The sequence below is a fragment of the Ovis canadensis genome, chromosome 24, assembly GCF_042477335.2.
Source record: "Ovis canadensis isolate MfBH-ARS-UI-01 breed Bighorn chromosome 24, ARS-UI_OviCan_v2, whole genome shotgun sequence".
NCBI lineage: Eukaryota > Metazoa > Chordata > Mammalia > Artiodactyla > Bovidae > Ovis > Ovis canadensis.
In genome coordinates, this window is record NC_091268.1 from 50,540,452 (window position 1) to 50,558,670 (window position 18,219).

An 18,219-nucleotide genomic window follows, 5' to 3' on the forward strand; every position below is an offset into this window, starting at 1 on the left:
TGGACTTCCCATCTGGTCCCTCTCAGCATGCACAGTCCAGGCTGCAGGAGCCTTTTACACCTCCCCTCCCCAACCCCAATACACACACACACACACACACACACACACATTTGAATTACAAAAGTAATACATGGGTATATGCTCCTTGTAAAATATGCAAACAGGACACAAGCAGACAGAGCGGGGGCGGGGGTGGAGGGAATGGGAGTTCTCTTTCACTCTCTCCTCTGACCTGGTCAAGCCCAGGTCTCTCCATGTGGGAAACGGCCAAAAATGGTTTCCTACCAACTTGATACACGCTCCCCAGGTGGCACAGTGGTAAAGAATCCACCTGCCAAAGCAGGAGACACAGGAGAAGTGGGTTCAATCCCTGGGTCGGGAAAATCCCCTGGAGGAGGAAATGAAAACCCACTCCAGGATCCTTGCCTGAAAAAATCCCATACACAGAGGAGCCTGACAGGCTACAGTCCATGGAGTCGCAAAGAGTCAGACATGACTGAGCACACACACTATTATTATTACCAACTGTATACATACATACATACATATATATATATATATATATACCTACATATAGATTGAATTTTTCATAAGTGAGAGTTCTTAAAAATATCATTTTTCAACTTGAAAAACTTAGTTTTTAAAATATTCTCCGGTGGAAGTGTGCAGATTCCACACTACTCTGGGTGTTTGGAGAATAATACTAATAGAAGCCTTGGGTGAGCATTTCCAAGCAAAATGAAGGAAATTAAACTGCACGCAAAATTTTCCAGAAGTAGTTTTATATGCTCTTCTGAGAACCGGCTTGAACCAGGCATGCAGTGTACCGACACAAAACTTCCCGGTCTCCTCAACACAAGGCTCTGCCGGAATTCACCTTGGCAGCCCTGCCAGGCTTGGGAAACACCAAGGAGGACAAAAGAACCGGGACTTGTCGCTTCTTGCCTTGCTCCGTAAACAATAAGCCCCGTGGTACCCTAGAAAGCACAGGATTTGGAGAAAGAAGACAGGAGGTGAGTCCTGAGTTGCCACTGAACCTGGGGACCTCTCTCGGAGCCCATGTTTCCTCGGCTAAAGAAAAGACAGTATTATACTCTAATCGCTAACCCTGGGGTGGTTTTAGGATCAAAAGAGACGGCTGGCACCAACGCAGGATGTGTTCAAGAACGGTAACACAGCTGTGTGAGTCGTAATTACTATTAAATGGGAAAGGCTAAATTCGGGCGAGTTGCGCAAACTAAAAGACTTGGCAACTTCTACTCGCGGGCTCACGCGTTTTCTGGGGGGATCCAATCACGGATTGAGGAGACGCTGCCCGAACCGTCCTGGGGTGGCCAGCGCGCCACCTGCCGGCAGAGGGGGTGGCCGCGGGAGCGTCCCGGCACCGCGGGCTCGGGGACCCAGCTCCCTCTCCCAGGCCGCCGCGGACTCTTGCGATCCGAGCCGGGTCCCCGTTCCCCGGTGTCTGGGGAGTCGCAGCCCAGGCTGCTCCGCGGGCCCAGCCCCAAAGGCCGGACGGGAGTCGCCCCTCCGGTGTCTCTGGCGGCCGGCGTGTGAGTGGGGGGCCCGAATGCAAGGCCTTGGCGTCGCGGGAACCTGCTCCCCAACACAAAGCCGCGGCCGCGCAGGTGAGCGCGGCGGAGCCACGTGAGCCGGTGAACTTGCAGGAACTGGGCCACCGAGCCCCGGCCCGCCACGGTCGCCCCCCTCCGCGCACCCCCCCACCCCCCCGCAGGTTTGAGCCGCCTCCGCTCGGATTCGGGAGCCGAAAGGGCGAAGGTTTGGAGAGCAAGGAAACGAAGGGGGTTGGATGCGGCCAGAGACCACCCCAGTCTCAGCCCCGCACCTCCGGTCCCGCGGCCCCGCGCCCTCAGCCCCCACAGTCGGTGCCCCTAGCACGCGATCACCCTTGTCCTCACCCCCCAGTCCTCGACCGTCCTGCGCCCCCAGCCCCCAATCCCACCCTCCCAAGCCCCAATCTCCACCTCCGCGCCCCCAGCCCCGGACCGCCCCGAGTCCCCAGGCCCCCAGTTCTCAACCACCCGGCGTTCCCTGCCCCGGCCGCCCGCGCCCCCAACCCCCAACCCCCTGATCTGCAGCCCCTAAGCCCCCACCCCCGCGCGCCTCCAGACCCCGGCTTCCCCGAGTCCCCCGGGCCCGCCGCCCGCCCCCCCACCCCGCACCCCCGCTCCCGGCTACTCACCGGCGGCCCCCGTAGCCGCTGCCGGGGGAGCCGGCGCCCGGGTCAGGATAGCCGTGCTGCTGCAGGGCCGCGGCCGGGAAGGGGTAGAGGAAGCCGGTGGCCAGCGCCGACCCGCAGAGGCAGCAGCACGCCCAGGGCAAGAGCAGAGCCAGCTTCATCTTGCGCGGCCGCCCGCGGGGACCCGGAGTCCCGGGCGGGAGGACGGTCTGGAGCGCACCGGCGGCCCCCGCCGGAGCAGAGCGAGCGCGCCGACGAGAGAGCGGAGCCGGGGTCCGAGCTGGAAGTGCCTGGGGGGCGCCCACGCCTCTCAGGGCCGCCTTTTCAAATTCGGCGAGGTGGGCTCTGCGCCGTCAAAGGGGGCGTGGGGCTTTCTCATTAACCCTCGGCGGTCCGGGGCCGAGGAGGCGCCATGGAGGCCGAGCCGGGGGAGAGGGTGTTCCTGCTCCGCTGGGGGTCGCGGGAGCCGCGCGCCCTGAAAGCCAGACCTTGTGCCTGGGTCCCTGCACACAAGCTCTTTAGAAACCTCCCAACCAAACCTTCAGGTCGCAAACCTTCCGGAGCACCCACCCTGTTCCTCGCGTGCTCACCTGGGCAGTGTGGTTTAATCCCTACAGCATGGTGGTCTGTATTAGGTGGTGCCATTCCCATTTTTCAGAGGTACAAACTGATGCTCAAAAACGTTAAGCAGGAAAGATACACGCTCCTTGTCCAAGGCTCTTTGAACTAAATCTTTTCACATCCAGATGTCTGCAGAATCATCTCCCATTTTTACCTCCAGACTCTGTCACCTGCCAGCTATCTTAGCCAAGAAGATACTTTGGAGGAAGGAGGCATTCCGTATGGGGTGCAAAGTTGTCCCTAGACTCACAGATTTGTGAAGCATCATATCTGGGAAGGAGCTGGGGGAGGACATGATACAATCCCACCTTTTACAGGTGTGAGAACTGGGTCCCAGATCACACACTGAGCCCAAGGCCAACATGACCCCAAGTTGGTGTTTTCTGGACCCTGTTATCCCCTCGGGGCTTGTACCCAGCACAAAGGGCCAGTGGGAGCTGAAATCCAGCCTGTGCCCCACTCCCCAGGTTGACATATTTTTCCAGTTCTCCCCACAGCATCCTAGGGGCTGGCATCCTGAAGCTGGCTCTAAGCCTGCTAACAGTGGGAAGCTCCTAGTTCCTAAAATGCAGGTAGGAGTGGAGAGAAGCCATCAAGTATGTGACCCATTTTACAGAAGAACTGTGGGATTGTTGTTAGAAGAAGAACAGGAAGGTGCTGTTGAAAATGTGGAGGGAACACGCAGGTTCCATACTCTAACCCTCCTGTTACATATCTCAGTGTGTCTCCATATATACAATTCCTATATGTACCTTCTTGAGGGATTCCCCAACTCAGTCGGTAAAGAATCTGCCTGCAATGCAGGAGACCTGGGTTCAATTCCTGGGTCGGGAAGATCCTCTGGAGAAGGAAATGGCAACCCACTCCAGTATTCTCGCCTAGAGAATCCCATGGACAGAGAAGCTTGGTGGGCTACAGCCCATGGGATGGCAAGAGGCAGACACAATTTAGTGACTAAATCACCACCACTCTCATGAGTACAAGCCCCAAGATTTTACATCCAGTCCTCTTCACCCTTTCCCTAAACTGCTCATCCTTATCCACTCAATTCCCTCAAATCCTGCCTGGGCTTTTTGTCTTATTTTTTTTACTGTTTCGTTCAATTCAGTCACTCAGTCATGTCCAACTTTTGGCAACACCATGGACTGCAGCACGCCAGGATTCCTGTCCATCTCCAACTCCTGGAATCTACTCAAACTCATGTCCATTGCGTCAGTGATGCCATCCAACCATCTCATCCTCTGTCATCCCATTCTCCTCCTGCCTGCAATCTTTCCCAGCATCAGGGTCTTTTCCAATGAGTTGGTTCTTCGAATCAGGTGGCCACAGTATTGAAGTTTCAGCTTCAGCATCAGTCCTTTCAATGAATATTCAGGACTGATTTCCTTTAGGATGGACTGGTTGGATCTCCTTGCAGTCCAAGGGACTCTCAAGAGTCTTCTCCAACACCATAGTTCAAAAGCATCAATTCTTTGGTGCTCAGCTTTCTTTATAATCCAACTCTCACATCTGTACATGACTACTGGAAAAAACATAGCTTTGACTAGATGGACCTTTGTCGGTAAAGTGATGTCTCTGCTTTTTAATATGCCGTCTAGGTTGGTTATAGCTTTTCTTCCAAGGAGCAAACGTCTTTTAATTTTATGGCTGCAGTCACCATCTGTAGTGATTTTGGAGCCCCAAAAAATAAAGGTTTTTTTTTTAAAAGAAGATTTTAAATCTACTCTCACTGTTTCCATTGTTTCCCCATCTATTTGCCATGAAGTGATGGGACTGGATGCCATGATCTTAGTTTTCTGAATGTTGAGCTTTAAGCCAACTTTTTCACTCTCCTCTTTCACTTTCACCAAGAGGCTCTTTAGTTCTTCACCTTCTGCCATAAGGGTGGTGTCATCTGCATATCTGAGGTTATTGATATTTTTCCCAGCAATCTTGATTCCAGCTTGTGCTTCATCCACCCCAGCATTTCACATGATATACTCTGCATATAAGTTTAAAAAGCAGGGTGACAATATACAGCCTTGACGTACTCCTTTCCCGATTTGGAACTAGTCTGTTGTTTCATGCCCAGTTCTAACTGTTGCTTCCTGACCTACACACAGATCTGTTTTTTATTTCCTTGGCTGCATCAGGTCTTACTTGTGGCACATGAGCTTCTCTAGTTGTGGCACATGGGCTTAGTTGCCCCGCACTTGTGGGGTCTTAGTTCCCTGACTAGGGATCAAACAAATGTCCCCTGTATTAGAAGGCGGATTCTTAACACTGGGCCACCAGGAAAGTCCTATGCCTCAGCCTTTCAAATGGGACTTCCACACTTCCCAAGTCCAGAGTTTCCAGCTAGGAATAAGGATGCACAGAGTCCATCTCTGAGTGGACAGCCCCCTAATGGGAAACATCACTTGGACAGAGGACCACTTTCTTCATCTTGCCTTCCATCCTTTTCTCAAGGCTTAAAAGATTTGGAGAATTTGGGTTATCAGGGAATGTTCAGTGCCTCCCCCAAATGGAATCTGAACTGTGTTCCTTGGGCTGTTTTCCAACACCCAATAAATGATGAGGTCATCCCTCCCCCCCCACCAGGAATTTGTGAGCATCTGTCTTCTTCCTCTCTCTCCTTCACTTGCATAATGAGACCTTAAAGACCAGAGGAATTCCACGTTGCTATAAATTGGCTTTATGCTGTAGGCATCGCAGCAGAGGAACAAGAGTTCACTTTTTATCTTAAACTCACTGTTCCGGTGCCATGGGCGGCACCCAAGCTAGAGGGACCAAGGAGAGAAAGGGATAACACTCTTCCATAGCTGCATGATTCTTTTAGGATGAAAAGCTTTAGGGAAAGGATTAATGCATCCCAGAAACCTCAGGACTAAGCGGTTGGTTGAGTTTGGTCCTCTGTTTCACCTCTAAGACAAAAAGTTCACTCTGGCCCCATGAATGTGTATTGAGAAACTTCTGCATGCCCAGCACTCTGCTGGGTGCAGTGAATGCTCTAAGAGAAGCAAGTACCCTCAGGGTGCTTACGTTAGTTTTTAGGAAGAGTTAAAATAACTGGGTTTTTTTTTGTTGTTTTTTTTTTTCCTTCAACAGCATGGACTTCCCCGGTGGTCTAGTGGTTGATAATCTGCCTGCTAAAGCAGAGGGCACAGATGCAATTCCTAGTCCAGGAAGACCCCACAAGCCGTGGAGCAGCGAAGCCCATGTGCCCCAGAGCCTGTGCTCCGCAACAAGAGAAGCCACCACGATGAGAAGCCTGTGCACCGCAGCTGGAGAGGAGCCCGCACCCGCAGCAACTAATGAAAGCCCACGAGCAGCAACGAAGATCCAGCACAGCCATGAGTAAAGAGAGAACTTTTTTTAAACCAGCTGGAAGTAGGGACAAATGCTCTGATAACAAGAGAAGATTCCATTTAGACGGCAAGGGATAAAAATGCAAAGACGCTGAAAATCAAGAAAAGAAATGTGATATCACACAGGTCACTCAGACCCAGAAGCCCCAGGTCTGCTCCTGGTGCCCCTGATGATTTGCTGGGTGACCTAGAGTAAACCCGTTCCCTCTCTGGTCCTTCATTTGGAAAATGAAGAGTGGACTGGCTTGTCTCTAAAGTCTTTTCCAGTACCCACTCCCCCCCTCCTCCAAAGAGGCCATGGGAGCCAAGAAGAATGGAGAAGAATTCTCCATTCTTAGAATGTGTGGTATCACATGGAATGCGTGGTATCACATTCTAACCCCTCCCTCACCTCCAGAGGACACCAGGTAATAGGGTTCAGTTCCAAAGGGTACCAGCTTTGTGACCTTGGACAAGTTACTTAACCTCTCTGAGCTTCTACATCTGTAAAATCAGAATAACAGTACCCAATGTATGGATTTGCTAAAAGAATTCAGTGAATTATTCACACAAAGTTCTTGGAATCATGTGCCTGATGCATTGTAATGTTCAATAAATCTTAATGGTTATTATTTGCAGAGCTTTGGTGAGGGATTAAAATTAAACTGTGCCCCCCTCTTCCCTTCTCAAACCCCCAAACGGGCTCATAACCCAGGAGTACTGGGAGCTTTCTTAAAAGAATCTGGAGCCTGGGATAAATCTGGTGTATCTTTCTCTGTGGTCAACAATTTAAAGCAAAACTTCATTTTAAAACAAATACGGGAACATCATTGAGTAGAATGTGCCATTTGCATTATTTTTCAAGATTAAACATAATTGGGGGTGGCAGCAAGAATGGGGAAGTTTGAGCAGCCTTGAAATAAAGGGCCTTCTGGTGTCCTCAGAAAGATCCAGGGACTCCTCAGAGTCTAGCCACCCCAGCGGGTCTCTGGTTCACGCTCCACACAAGTACTCATCTCTGTATTTCTAAACTATGCCCACGGCACTCACCGAATACGTGTTAAAGCCTCACGAGAGGCAGAAGCCACTGTTCCCAAGAGTCCGAGAAGTCAAGCATTAAAGCCTTGGAGTTGGTATACAGCTCGTACTGCTGGCTCCCTCTCCCTAGTTCCGTGGCAATCTTGGGGCATCACCTAGCCCCTTGCCCCAGGATCTCAATAAAATGGAAACTGGACAGATAAGGGTCATCAGGGTGCCACTGAGCCCTTAACTCCTTGACCACTCACCACAACTCTGACACAGACCATCAGGCTTCTCATAATCTCCCCATTTTTCATATGAGGAAACGAGAGAAGTGATTTGTCTGTGATTTTGTGCTTTCTCGCCGGTCTGTAAGTTCAAAAGAGCCTTAGAAACGGGCATGTTTGTACAAAGAGGGATCAGATTTCTTGGTGGAAATAGACAAGCCCCCCAACAAACACACACACACACACACACACACACACACACACACCCTTGAGAAGTGGGCTCCTCTGCAACTGTTTCCAGGCCTTTCTGATAAGAAAATATCAGTCAGCATCCTCTTGGACAGACAAAAAGCAGATCTTCGCTTCTGCTGAAGTCAGCAAAGAGAACAACTGAACAGAGAAGTAAATACTCATCAAGCTGAAGCCAAGGTAAATATTGACCTTCTGGCATGATAAATCCTCCTGTTAATCTAAAACAGAAATCTCCCCTCCCTCACCAGTCCCCTTCTAGGACACAGATCCTGTAATTCTCCCAGAAGTTCAGGGAAGCAATGGTAGAGACCGGCTGGTTTTCATACTGATTGCTCCAACAGCCCTCCTTCCCAGCTGTTCCAGATCCCAGACCGGCACAGGAGCGAGCTGGATTGACTCAAGGTGGCTTTACGGTCGCAACAAAGGGGCTTCTTTGTTTTGTTCCAAGCTCTCTGTACTTGGCCAGGGGCAAAATACGAGCAGAGCATGGGTAGAATGGAAGATGCTGACTCTGTTTTCTTCTTTACCTGGACACCCGTAAAATTCCACCCACTCCCATAAAAGGGAACCCCTCCTTGCTCAGCATACGTACAAGTGCAAGCTTACCGGTTTCCCTAGTGAAACAGACGTTTAGGAGACAACTGCAGGCATCTAGATCTTTTCAGCATTGTTAACATTCACATATGGCTTTAGCAAGTCAATTCTCTCTGTGTTCTCTTATAAGGAATGAAAAAAATAATCAAACACACAAAGACAACAGCAAATCAGACGGCTACCACAGTAGCCCAGGATCTTAAACAAACATGAGTTTGAAAGGGGAAAAAGTAGTATCAAAAGTGAAAGTTAGGTCTTCCCTGATGGTCCAGTGGTTAAGACTCCACACTTCCACTGCAAGGAAGCGCGGGTCCCATCCCTGGTCCACACGCCACCGTGCAATGCGGCCAAAAAAAAAAGCAAAACCTAAAATACACTTCCCTAGTGAGCAACTAACACAAGAGCAATGACAAAACATTTAAAAACATGGAGTCTGCCCAGCTGCCAACACCAAAGGCCCAACTCAAATATGGTGATAAGAAGAAACTGCGGACTAAGATAGATACAGCTAAATAAATGCTCCCCTAAAAACTTAACGAGATTGTGCATGTGTGTGTGTGTCTGTGTGTGTGCTCAGTCATGTCCAACTCTTTGCGACTCCATGGACTCTAGCCCTCCAGGCTCCTCTGTCCATAAGGATTCTCCAGGCAAGAATACTGGAGTGGGTTGCCATGCCCTCCTCCAGGGGATCTTCCCAACTCAGGGATCAAACCTGAGTCTCCCACATTGCAGGCAGATTCTTTACCATCTGAGCCACCAGGGAAGCCCCTTTTAATGAGATTACTAGGTGAAAAAATGAAGAAAGGGAATGTCTTAGTTTGTCTCCAGTCAGTCCTAATGGAAATCAGCCCTGACTATTCATTGGAAAGACTGTTGCTGAAGCTGAAACTCCAATACTTTGGCCACCTGATGCAAAGAGCCAGCTCATTGGGAAAGACTCTAATGCTGGGAAAGACTGATGGCAAGAGGAGAACAGGGCAACAGAGGATAAGATGTTGGATGGCATCACCAACTCAATGAACCTGAATTTGAGCAAACTCCAGGAGATAGTGAAGGACAGGGAAGCCTGGCATGCAGCAGTCCACGGGGTCGTAAAGAGTCAGACATGACTGAGCAACTGGACATCAGCAATGTGATGGTATTTAGAGGTGGAGACTTTGGGAGATGATTAGGTCATGAGGATGGAGCCCTCATGAATGCGATTAGTGCCCTAATAAAGAGACCCCAGAGAGTTCCCTCCCCTCTTTGGCCATATGAGGATGCAGCAAGAAGATGACCCTCTATGAATCAAGAATCAGGCCCTCACCAGACACCAAATCTGCTGGCTCCTAGATCTTGGACTTCCCAGCCTCCAGAAACCATGAGAAACACGCTTCTGCTGCTTGTAAACCTCCCCAATTCATGGTATTATCTCAGCACAAATGAACAAAGACACTCTTCCCTCCCCACCCAGTCTCCTCCTGGTGAGAGTTCTTCAGGACACAGCCCTTCACCAAATCCCCCAACTAGGATTGATACCCATGCTGTGCTCCCAGAGATCCTTCTATGTCCACACACTTCCACCTGCCGTGCTTACCTCTTAGCCTGTTTTTTATTTCCCACACCACACACTCTAAGAACAAGGGGAGTTTCCCACCCATTTCTGTCTCCCTGGACCTAACAGCATCACACTCAGTCTGAGCTTAATAAATATTGGCTGGACTTCCGAGTAAATCAGTGAACCGCTTGGTTCATTCTCCAAAGTCCCCAGGAAGAGAACAGAGAACAGAGCTGCCCTCCAAGGGATGGTTTCTGGAGGACATTCATCAAAGTTGGGGACCTGAGCAACACAACTGTTTACTCTGTATTCTTCCTTCCTTGTAGGTGACAAAGCAAAGGAGAGAACCACAAATAGGGGCTTTTCTGGTGGTCCAGTGGCTAGCCCTCCATACTTCCAATGCAGGGGAAGCATTGATCGATGCTTGGTCAGGGAACTAGATCTCACATGCTGTAACAAAGGTTGAAGATCTCACATGCCACAGCTGTGAGACCCAGCACAGTCCAATACTTTTTTTTTTTTTTTAAGAAAAGTTGAAAAGAAAAAGAGAGAACCATAAATGAAAATGCCAGGTGGGCCCTATAGATGGCCAGACCAAAGAAGGAACTTGACATTCATTTCAAGAGAGATTGATACCTTTCCTACTCATATCTCTATCCAAAATTGAGTTTAGTACTTCAGAAAGGGCTGTCAGGTGCAAGCTTCTAACCAAAAGGCCCCAGATAACCCCATAAACACCAGCCTGCCAACGTCTTATAAGGATTTACCAACATCTTATAAGGTCTTTGTTGTACATAATCAAAAACACCTTCCCCATGCTTCTTGGAAGGCATGCTTTGCTGAAAAGCAGACAGCAAGGCAGACCATGTGCCCTAAAGGAGGTTTTGCACCAATACCAAGACCCAAAAGAAAGAGAATGAAAAGGCTGTTCCACTTGATAAAACTTCATTGCAATTTACTATCATGAAGTGTCTGTTTGAAGTCGGGACAAGTTCTAGATAAGCTCTTCATTGAGAAACCAGGATAAAGGGGGGAGTGGGGAGAGAAGGCAACTGGAGTGGAATTCTGATTACAGAGCCATTAATTAAGACCATGAAAGGCCATGGAGTTGCCTTTGATTGGAAAAATAGATGAGTGCAGAATTAAAGGCTTTGGGGGAAAATCTTTTCATGCTTAAGGAGAGCCAAAAATTATTTCAAGGGTTTTAACATTAAGACACTATTAAAGTTAAGGCGTTGGTGGTGACCAGATGACCCTGTCAATTTAATCAAAATCTTATGGGGAGGAGGGGGACAAAGTAAGTGACCCGTTTTGTTTCAAAGCCTGCGTGGCTGTCTGATTCCATGCATGGGCATTTCTCAGGCTGGCCTGGGCCCCCTCACAGAGCCACCCAGAGGGGCTCTGCCATGGGGAAGCAGCCCCCGAGTCTAGTATACATCCCTCAGTGCTCCCCAGTTGGTGTGGGGGTGGGGCTCAGGATGCCCCCCCCCAAGTCTGGCCTCACTGGAATCTCTCGCTGATGTTCCCACTGCTGCCTCCCGACCCTCCAGCGAGCATCCAGGCCCAACAGAACCCCAGCTCACACACTGACTACAGGGTGCCTCAGGCAACTTTCTTCACCTCCCTGAACTTCAGTTTCCTTCTCTGTCTGTGAGGCAGAAAGCATATTCCCACCGAGGGTCAATAGGAACATATATACCTATTTACATTTAAACATATAATACGATGGCTCAGCAGGTAAAGAATCTGACTGCAATGCAGGAGACACAGGAGATGCAGATTCAGTCCCTGGGTTGGGAAGATCCTCTAGAGTAGGAAATATCGACCCACTCCAGTATTCTTGCCTGGAGAATCCCATGCAGAGAGGAGACTGGTGGCCTACAGTTCATGGGGTTGCAAAGAATCGGACACAACGGAGCACACACGTACACACAGGTCTACAGAAGCTTCATGTCTGTTGGTTCTCTTCCTCACTTCGTCTCCAATTCTTCCCTAAGTGACCTTCAGTAAAGATGGTTCTAGAATGCAGATCATATCATTGCCCTCCAGGACTTTGCAGAGAGTGTCAAGGATTTAGATTGGACCTCACTTTGAGCCTGACACTCAGTGCTAAAGGCCCTCTTGGCCTCAGCCCTTGCCCTGGCTGCTCTCCTTCAAACACCTGCTGTGGCTCCCCACTGCCTACGGAACAAAGTCTGAACTCTCTTTGAACTGGCATTCAAAGCCCTTCATGAACTGGCCTCACTACCCTTCTGGAATCATCTCTCACTGCTTACTTCCTTACATGCACATATCCCAGAGCAAGCCATATATACACAGTGTTGGGAAATTGCATGAGCTAAGATGGATTGTGCATGGTTTGGTGCCCAGGACCCAGAAGACTTGAGTAGACAAATAAGTGAACCCATAGGTACAAGCAGTGTGACACCTTCAAGGGGTGTATAGGGAGTCCCAAGAGAGGGACTGATGGCCAGACCAGCCTGTGGGAGTTAAAGATGTCACAGGTCACAGAAGAGCCCTTTGAGAGCTAAGACCAAGAGATGAGTAGGAGTTTGCCAGAGAGAAAGCGGGGGCAGTGTCCAAAAGGGGAAAGAAGGAGAAGGAGCAGAAGTGGGCTGAACAGAGAGGATGTGGGCGAGGGCAGATGAGACCAGTACAGCTGGACTGCCACAGACGCATCATGAAGGCTTTGAATGCCAATTCAGAGGGCCTTCTTGCCGTTGACAGCGTGTGTGCTCAGTCGCATCTGACTCTGTGACCCCACAGACGTAGCCTGCCAGGCTCCTCTGTCCATGGAATTTTCCAGGCAAGGATAATGGAGTGGGTTGCCAGTTCCTCCTCCGGGGGATCTTCCTGACCCAGGGATCGAACTTGCATCTCCTGCATTGGCAGGCGGATTCTTTACCACTGAGCCACCTGGGAAGTCCATTGACAATGAGGAGAACCTTAAGGGTAGAATGACTAGCATTGATACTCTGCCTCTGGTGAGAGCTGGTTAGAAAAACATCTTAAGAAGACTGTGAAAAAAAGAAAGAAAGAAAGAAAGTCTGTCTAGGAATTTCCCAGGTGGTCCAGTGGTTAAGACTTCACCTTCCAATGCAGGGGATATGGGTTTGACCCCTGGTCGGGGGCTAAGATCCCACATGCCTTTCAGCCAAAAAAAAAACCAAAACATAAAACAGAAGCAATATTGTAATTAATTCAATAAAGACTTAAAAAAAAAGAAGAAGAAACTCTGTCTAACGCAAATGATGCTAATCCAAAGAGAGCAAATGGGCTTTTTTGAAAAAGTGTGTTGGAAAATAAATATGCTAGGCAGGTTCAAAAAGCTCCTCCAAAAATCACCAAAAGTGGGACCTCCAGTCATTATGTGCCTCATAAGATGATGCAATGGGAAATAAACACAGCATCATCCACGAAGAAGCCCTGTCTTGAAAAGACATGGAACCTCAGTCTAACGAAGACTTAACGTCTAATCATGAATTTATAGGAAATATGGGAAACAGAGGAACATGTTAACAATACGAGAGCAGGACCTCCCTGGTGCTCCAGTGGCTAAGACTCTGGCACTCTCAATCCAGGGTGCCCAGGTTCGATCCTTGGTCAGGGAGCAAGATTCTACATGCTGCAACTAAGACTGAAGACTCTGCGCATCACAACTAAGACTCACCACAGCTAAACAAATAAATAAAAATCAATATGCTTTTTAAAAGGGGTGGATTTCACTTGATGTAAATTACAGCTCAGTTCAACTGCCTTCAATATAAAGAAATATGGAAAAAAAATCATTTGTGGACTTCTCTGGTGATCCAGCACCAGTTAAGACTCTTCTACTGCAGGGAGCCTGAGTTTGATCCCTGGTCAGGGAACTAGATCCTGAATACCACAACTAAGTGACATAAATAAATTAAATTAAAATAAATATTTTTTTAAAACACCAGAGGCAATCAGTCAAGTACAAATGCAGGACATTCCCCAGGTCAATTAACCTGCTTTCTTCCCAATATAATTGGCAGGAGAAGGGGAAAAAAAATGAGGTGATTAAATTATATCAAAATTTAGATTAGATTAAAGAGACTTGCCAGACGAAATATGGTATCTTGGATTGGATCCTGGGGCAGACAAAAAAAAAAAGATGTTAGTGGGGGGGAAAATGATGAAATCTTAATTAACTCTGAGATTTAGTTAATAGTAATGTATTCACGTTAATTTACTTTCAACAAATGCACCATGGTTGCCTAAGAGATTAACATTAAGCAAAATGATGTGAGGGATATATAGGAACTCTTATACAAGCTTTTTAACTTCGTTATAAACCTAAAATTTTTCCAAAATAAAAAGGTTAGGACGTCCCTGGCAGTCCAGTGGTTTAGAATCCACCTTGCAAGGCAGAGGGTGTAGGGTCGATCCCTGGTCGGGGAACTAGGATCCTTGGAGCAGGGCAGACAAATAAACAAATAAATTTTAAAAAGAGAGAGAGGCTTTGAAAGTTCAAGAGCCAAATACAATGGATGGCCCTTGTTTGGATCCTGGTTTGAACAAATCCATTGTAAAAAAAAGAAAAAGTCTTTAAGATAATAGAGGAAAATTGAATATGGACTGGAGATTAGATGATGTTTTCAGGATTAATTGTTCATTTTATTAGGTGTGATAATGACATAGTGGTTATGCTTTTTAAAAAGCCCCTATCTGTTAAACATATGTATGTACTGGTGAAATGATATGATTTCTGGGATTTAGTGTAAAATACTCCAGGAAAAAAAAAATGATGGTAGATAAAATGAGGCCGAAAATGGTTGATAATGGTTAAAGCAGATGACGAGTATGCATTTTAAGTTGTCCATACTGACAAGTTAAGAAGAGGAAGGAAGGGGGAAGGAGGGGCGGGGAAGGAAGACACATGGGTTGAGGGAGGAGGCGGGGGGAGGATGTCTGTACCCTCTCTTCCCTGTTAATGGGTTTAGAGGCATCCCCCTGAAATGCAAGTCTGGTCACCAACTTGCTTTGTTTCCCTGATCAAGGGAAATAATCAAGAAATGGTCAATGATCACGATTCCTCACCAAGAGACTTCCCTGGTGGCCCAGTGGCTAAGACTCTGAACCTCCAACGCAGGGGGCCCAGGTTCAATCCCTGGTCAGGGAACTAGATCCCACATGCCACAACTAAGAGTTTGCATGCAGTGACTAAAAGATCATATAGATCCCAAAAGCTGCAATGAAGATCGAAGATCCTGCGTGCTGCAACTAAGACCTGGCACGTCCAAATAAATAAACACTACAAAAAAGACTCATTGCGAAGCCACCAAGCAACACACGTCCCACCATAATGATGGCACCAGCAAGGTAGCAGGCCAGGGTAGTGGCAGGGAGTTGGGTCCCAGTCTCACACAACCTTCATTCAAATCCTGGATGACTCCTAACAGGTCAGTCTCTGTGTCTTAGAAATGAAGGTAGAAGTAGTACCCACCTATGAGGTTGTTGTTAGTGGCTCCCCAGGTGGTGCTAGTGGTAAAGAACTCACCTGCCAGTGCAGGAGAGTCATAAGAGACCCAGGTTTGATCCCTAGGTGGGGAATATCCCCTGAAGGAGAGCATGGCAACCCACTCCAATATTCCCGCCTGGAGAATCCCATGGACAGAGGAGTCTGGTGGGTTACAGTCCATAGAGTTGCAAAGAGTCAGACATGAATAAAGCAACTTAGCATGCACATACCTATGAGGTTGTTGAGAATTTTAAAGGAGCTGATATGTGTAAAATGCTTCAGGTTGCATGTGACACTCAGTATGGGCTTCCCTGATAGCTCAGTTGGTAAAGAATCCGCCTGCAATGCAGGAAACCCTGGTTTGATTCCTGGGTTGGGAAGATCCCCTGGAGAAGGGATAGGCTACCCACTCCAGTATTTTGGGGCTTCCCCTGTGGCACTTTGTAAGGACTCAGCACACATTAGGTGATTTCATTGCCATTAATATGCATTCCCCAGCCATGATAACTTGGTGACCATCATGTTCCTGCCTCCTGCTCCCTAGCCTCTCCTGGACTTCGTAACGTAATCCATATGAATGCTGAGAATCGCCTCAAATTGTTTGGCTCGAACTGTGCCTTTTAGTGTTCACATGCTCCTAATTTTCAAATTAAATTCTCTTGTTTTCATGGTCTTTGTCAGAAACAATTTGATTAATCCCCTTCACCATTTTGAGAGTCTTCAGATGGGCCAAAGAGATCTCTTTTCAAGTAAGAATTTGCCAAACTCTCTGACCTTTCCTTATAACTAGCTGATGACAGAAGTGATGTGATGGTTGATCCCTGATACTTCATTTTCCTGGGGGAACGGGGACTTCACGTCCTGTGGCACCAGGCCCTCCTGCCGTCTGTGTAGGAGGGAGCATGCCTTTGATTTATGATCTGCTCTGCTATCCTACAGCCCAGCTTCCTGTCCAGCCTTTGCATGACTGCTGTGCTGTGAGCTAAAAGCCCATGAAAGACATTGAAAGGAGTCTTCTGCTGACCCATTGGTCCTCATCTGCGCATACCAGTTCTTTGCAGGACAGATATATAACTAGCTGGTTTACATTTGATGGCATTACACAACACAGTCAAGCCTCTTCCTGGCTCTTCTTGTGGTCCTAATTCGTAGTAATCTTAACTGCCTTTCTTAGCAATTTTTCATGCTATGAATAAAGACCAGTCCATGAAACAGCATTACCCTGGAGCTGGGCCAACTTTGCACAGTTCTAAAATCGGATGGTGATGGAGCTCAGCAAGGGCAGGTACCAGGAACTGAGCTGAGTGCCTGGGATGAGTTAGCACATTTATCCTCACAAGAGTCCTACAAAGCAGGTCACTATTATTATGGCCATTTTACAGGCAAGGAAACTGGAGCACAAAGCAGTTAAGTAACTTTTCCAAGGACACCCACCCAGGAAGTGGTGGAGCCAAGCTTTGAACTCAGAGCAGCCAGCTGCAGAGCCCAAACTCCTTGTATCCCTGCTTCGCACAGTGACTCACCCAATAGGGACAGCCAGGGACTATAAAGGTCCCATCTGATTGGCTGGGATGTTTTTCTGAGGGCTACTGAACTGATTGGACCAAATCATTTTGTTGTTGATGATGAAAATGATGGTGTTTGCTTATTTGGCTGGTTGGTCAGTTATTTTCCCTGACAACGAATCCTGGCTATGATATGTCAAGCAGCTTCATGTGCATGATCTCATTTTTTCCTCCCAATTATCCCATGACATGCAGATTACTATTCCTATCTAACAGAGCCTCAAAGACTTATGCTTACCCAAAGTCATCTTACTAGCATTTAGACAGAATTCACAAGGTTGAGTTGCCAACGCCAGTGGGAGAGGGGCTTCAGTTCATGGAGTAGGTCAGGGGTTCCCAATCCCCAGGCCACAGACTGCTACCGGTCCATGGCCTGTTAGGAACCAGGCCACAGCAGATAAGCAGCAGGCCAGTGAGAGAAGCTTCATCTGTATTTGCAGCCACTCCCCATCACTCGAATTACCACCTGAGCTTCTCCTCTTTGTCAGAACAGTGGCGGCATTAGATTCTCATAGGAGCACAAACCCTACTGTGAACTGTGCGTGCGAGGATCTCAGTTGCCTGTTCGTTATGAGAATCATCCTGAACCATTCCCCGCCCCCACCCCCAGTTCACGGAAAAACAGTTTCCCACAAAACTGCTCCCTCGTGCCAAAAAGGTTGGGGACCACTTGACTAGAGAACACGTCTGAGCCCCAAACATCCACCTAGAGACAGAGAAGGTAGAAGTTGACACAGAACAGGACTCTCCCAGAGGCCCCAAAGGGAGGACAGTTACAGGAAACCTGCCTTCTTCTCCTCCTGCTTCCGGACTTGCAGTCCCCATGACAGGAGGAAAACCATCTTCCTTTCCAAAACCTGCTATGAAGATTGATTAGATAATAGGAGCAAAGAACTTTGAAGTGAAGCAAAGGAGGAAACATCCTAGATTTGTGTTTGGGTTGATTCCCAAAGGACTTTAGACAGTGTTTAAGGCCAGTGAATGGATCTGCTCTGGGCAGTGAATGGCTGGGCTGTTTCTTGTAGGAAAGAAATTGTTTCCCCAAACACATCTCCTGGAGGGACTGCCAAAATCACCCGGCTCCGCTCCACACCCAGGCAAGTCTTCCTCCAGCCTGGCCGTCACCCGAGGAAAAGGAAACTCATATGGTCAGGTCCACCATGGGCTTGTATGTGAAATGTTGATGCGTACTTAAGATATCACAGTACGCCTTTGGAGGAAACAATTACCAAATGTTTTTAGAACATGACTCCAATATGTAAGTTTTATTGGGAGGAAAGAAGATGAGATCAATGGATGAGACAGAGCATCAGACCAGATAATTAGGATGGAAGGAGCATCTCAGGACATTAGTCCAACCCCGTGCTTGGGCTCAGTCGCTTCAGTCATGTCGAC

At 48.1% G+C, this 18,219-nt stretch overlaps 1 protein-coding gene and 1 long non-coding RNA gene across 3 annotated transcripts in view; one reads left to right on the forward strand and one right to left on the reverse strand.

Moving 5' to 3' along the window:
- Window positions 1–2,623, reverse strand: part of COL26A1 (collagen type XXVI alpha 1 chain) — a 166,364-nt gene extending 163,741 nt beyond the window's left edge. The window contains exon 1 of one of the 2 annotated variants that reach the window (XM_069571386.1): window positions 2,204–2,623. In XM_069571386.1, coding sequence (XP_069427487.1) covers window positions 2,204–2,361 — 158 coding nt within the window. In that variant the 5' untranslated portion in view covers window positions 2,362–2,623. The remainder of the gene's footprint in view (window positions 1–2,203) is intronic. The other variant, XM_069571387.1, reaches the window with a different exon arrangement.
- LOC138429640 (uncharacterized) lies at window positions 1,282–6,785 on the forward strand. Its single transcript, XR_011252870.1, has 2 exons — window positions 1,282–1,628; window positions 5,909–6,785. It is a non-coding gene; the product is annotated as an uncharacterized lncRNA (long non-coding RNA).
- The last annotated feature ends 11,434 nt before the right edge of the window (window positions 6,786–18,219 follow it).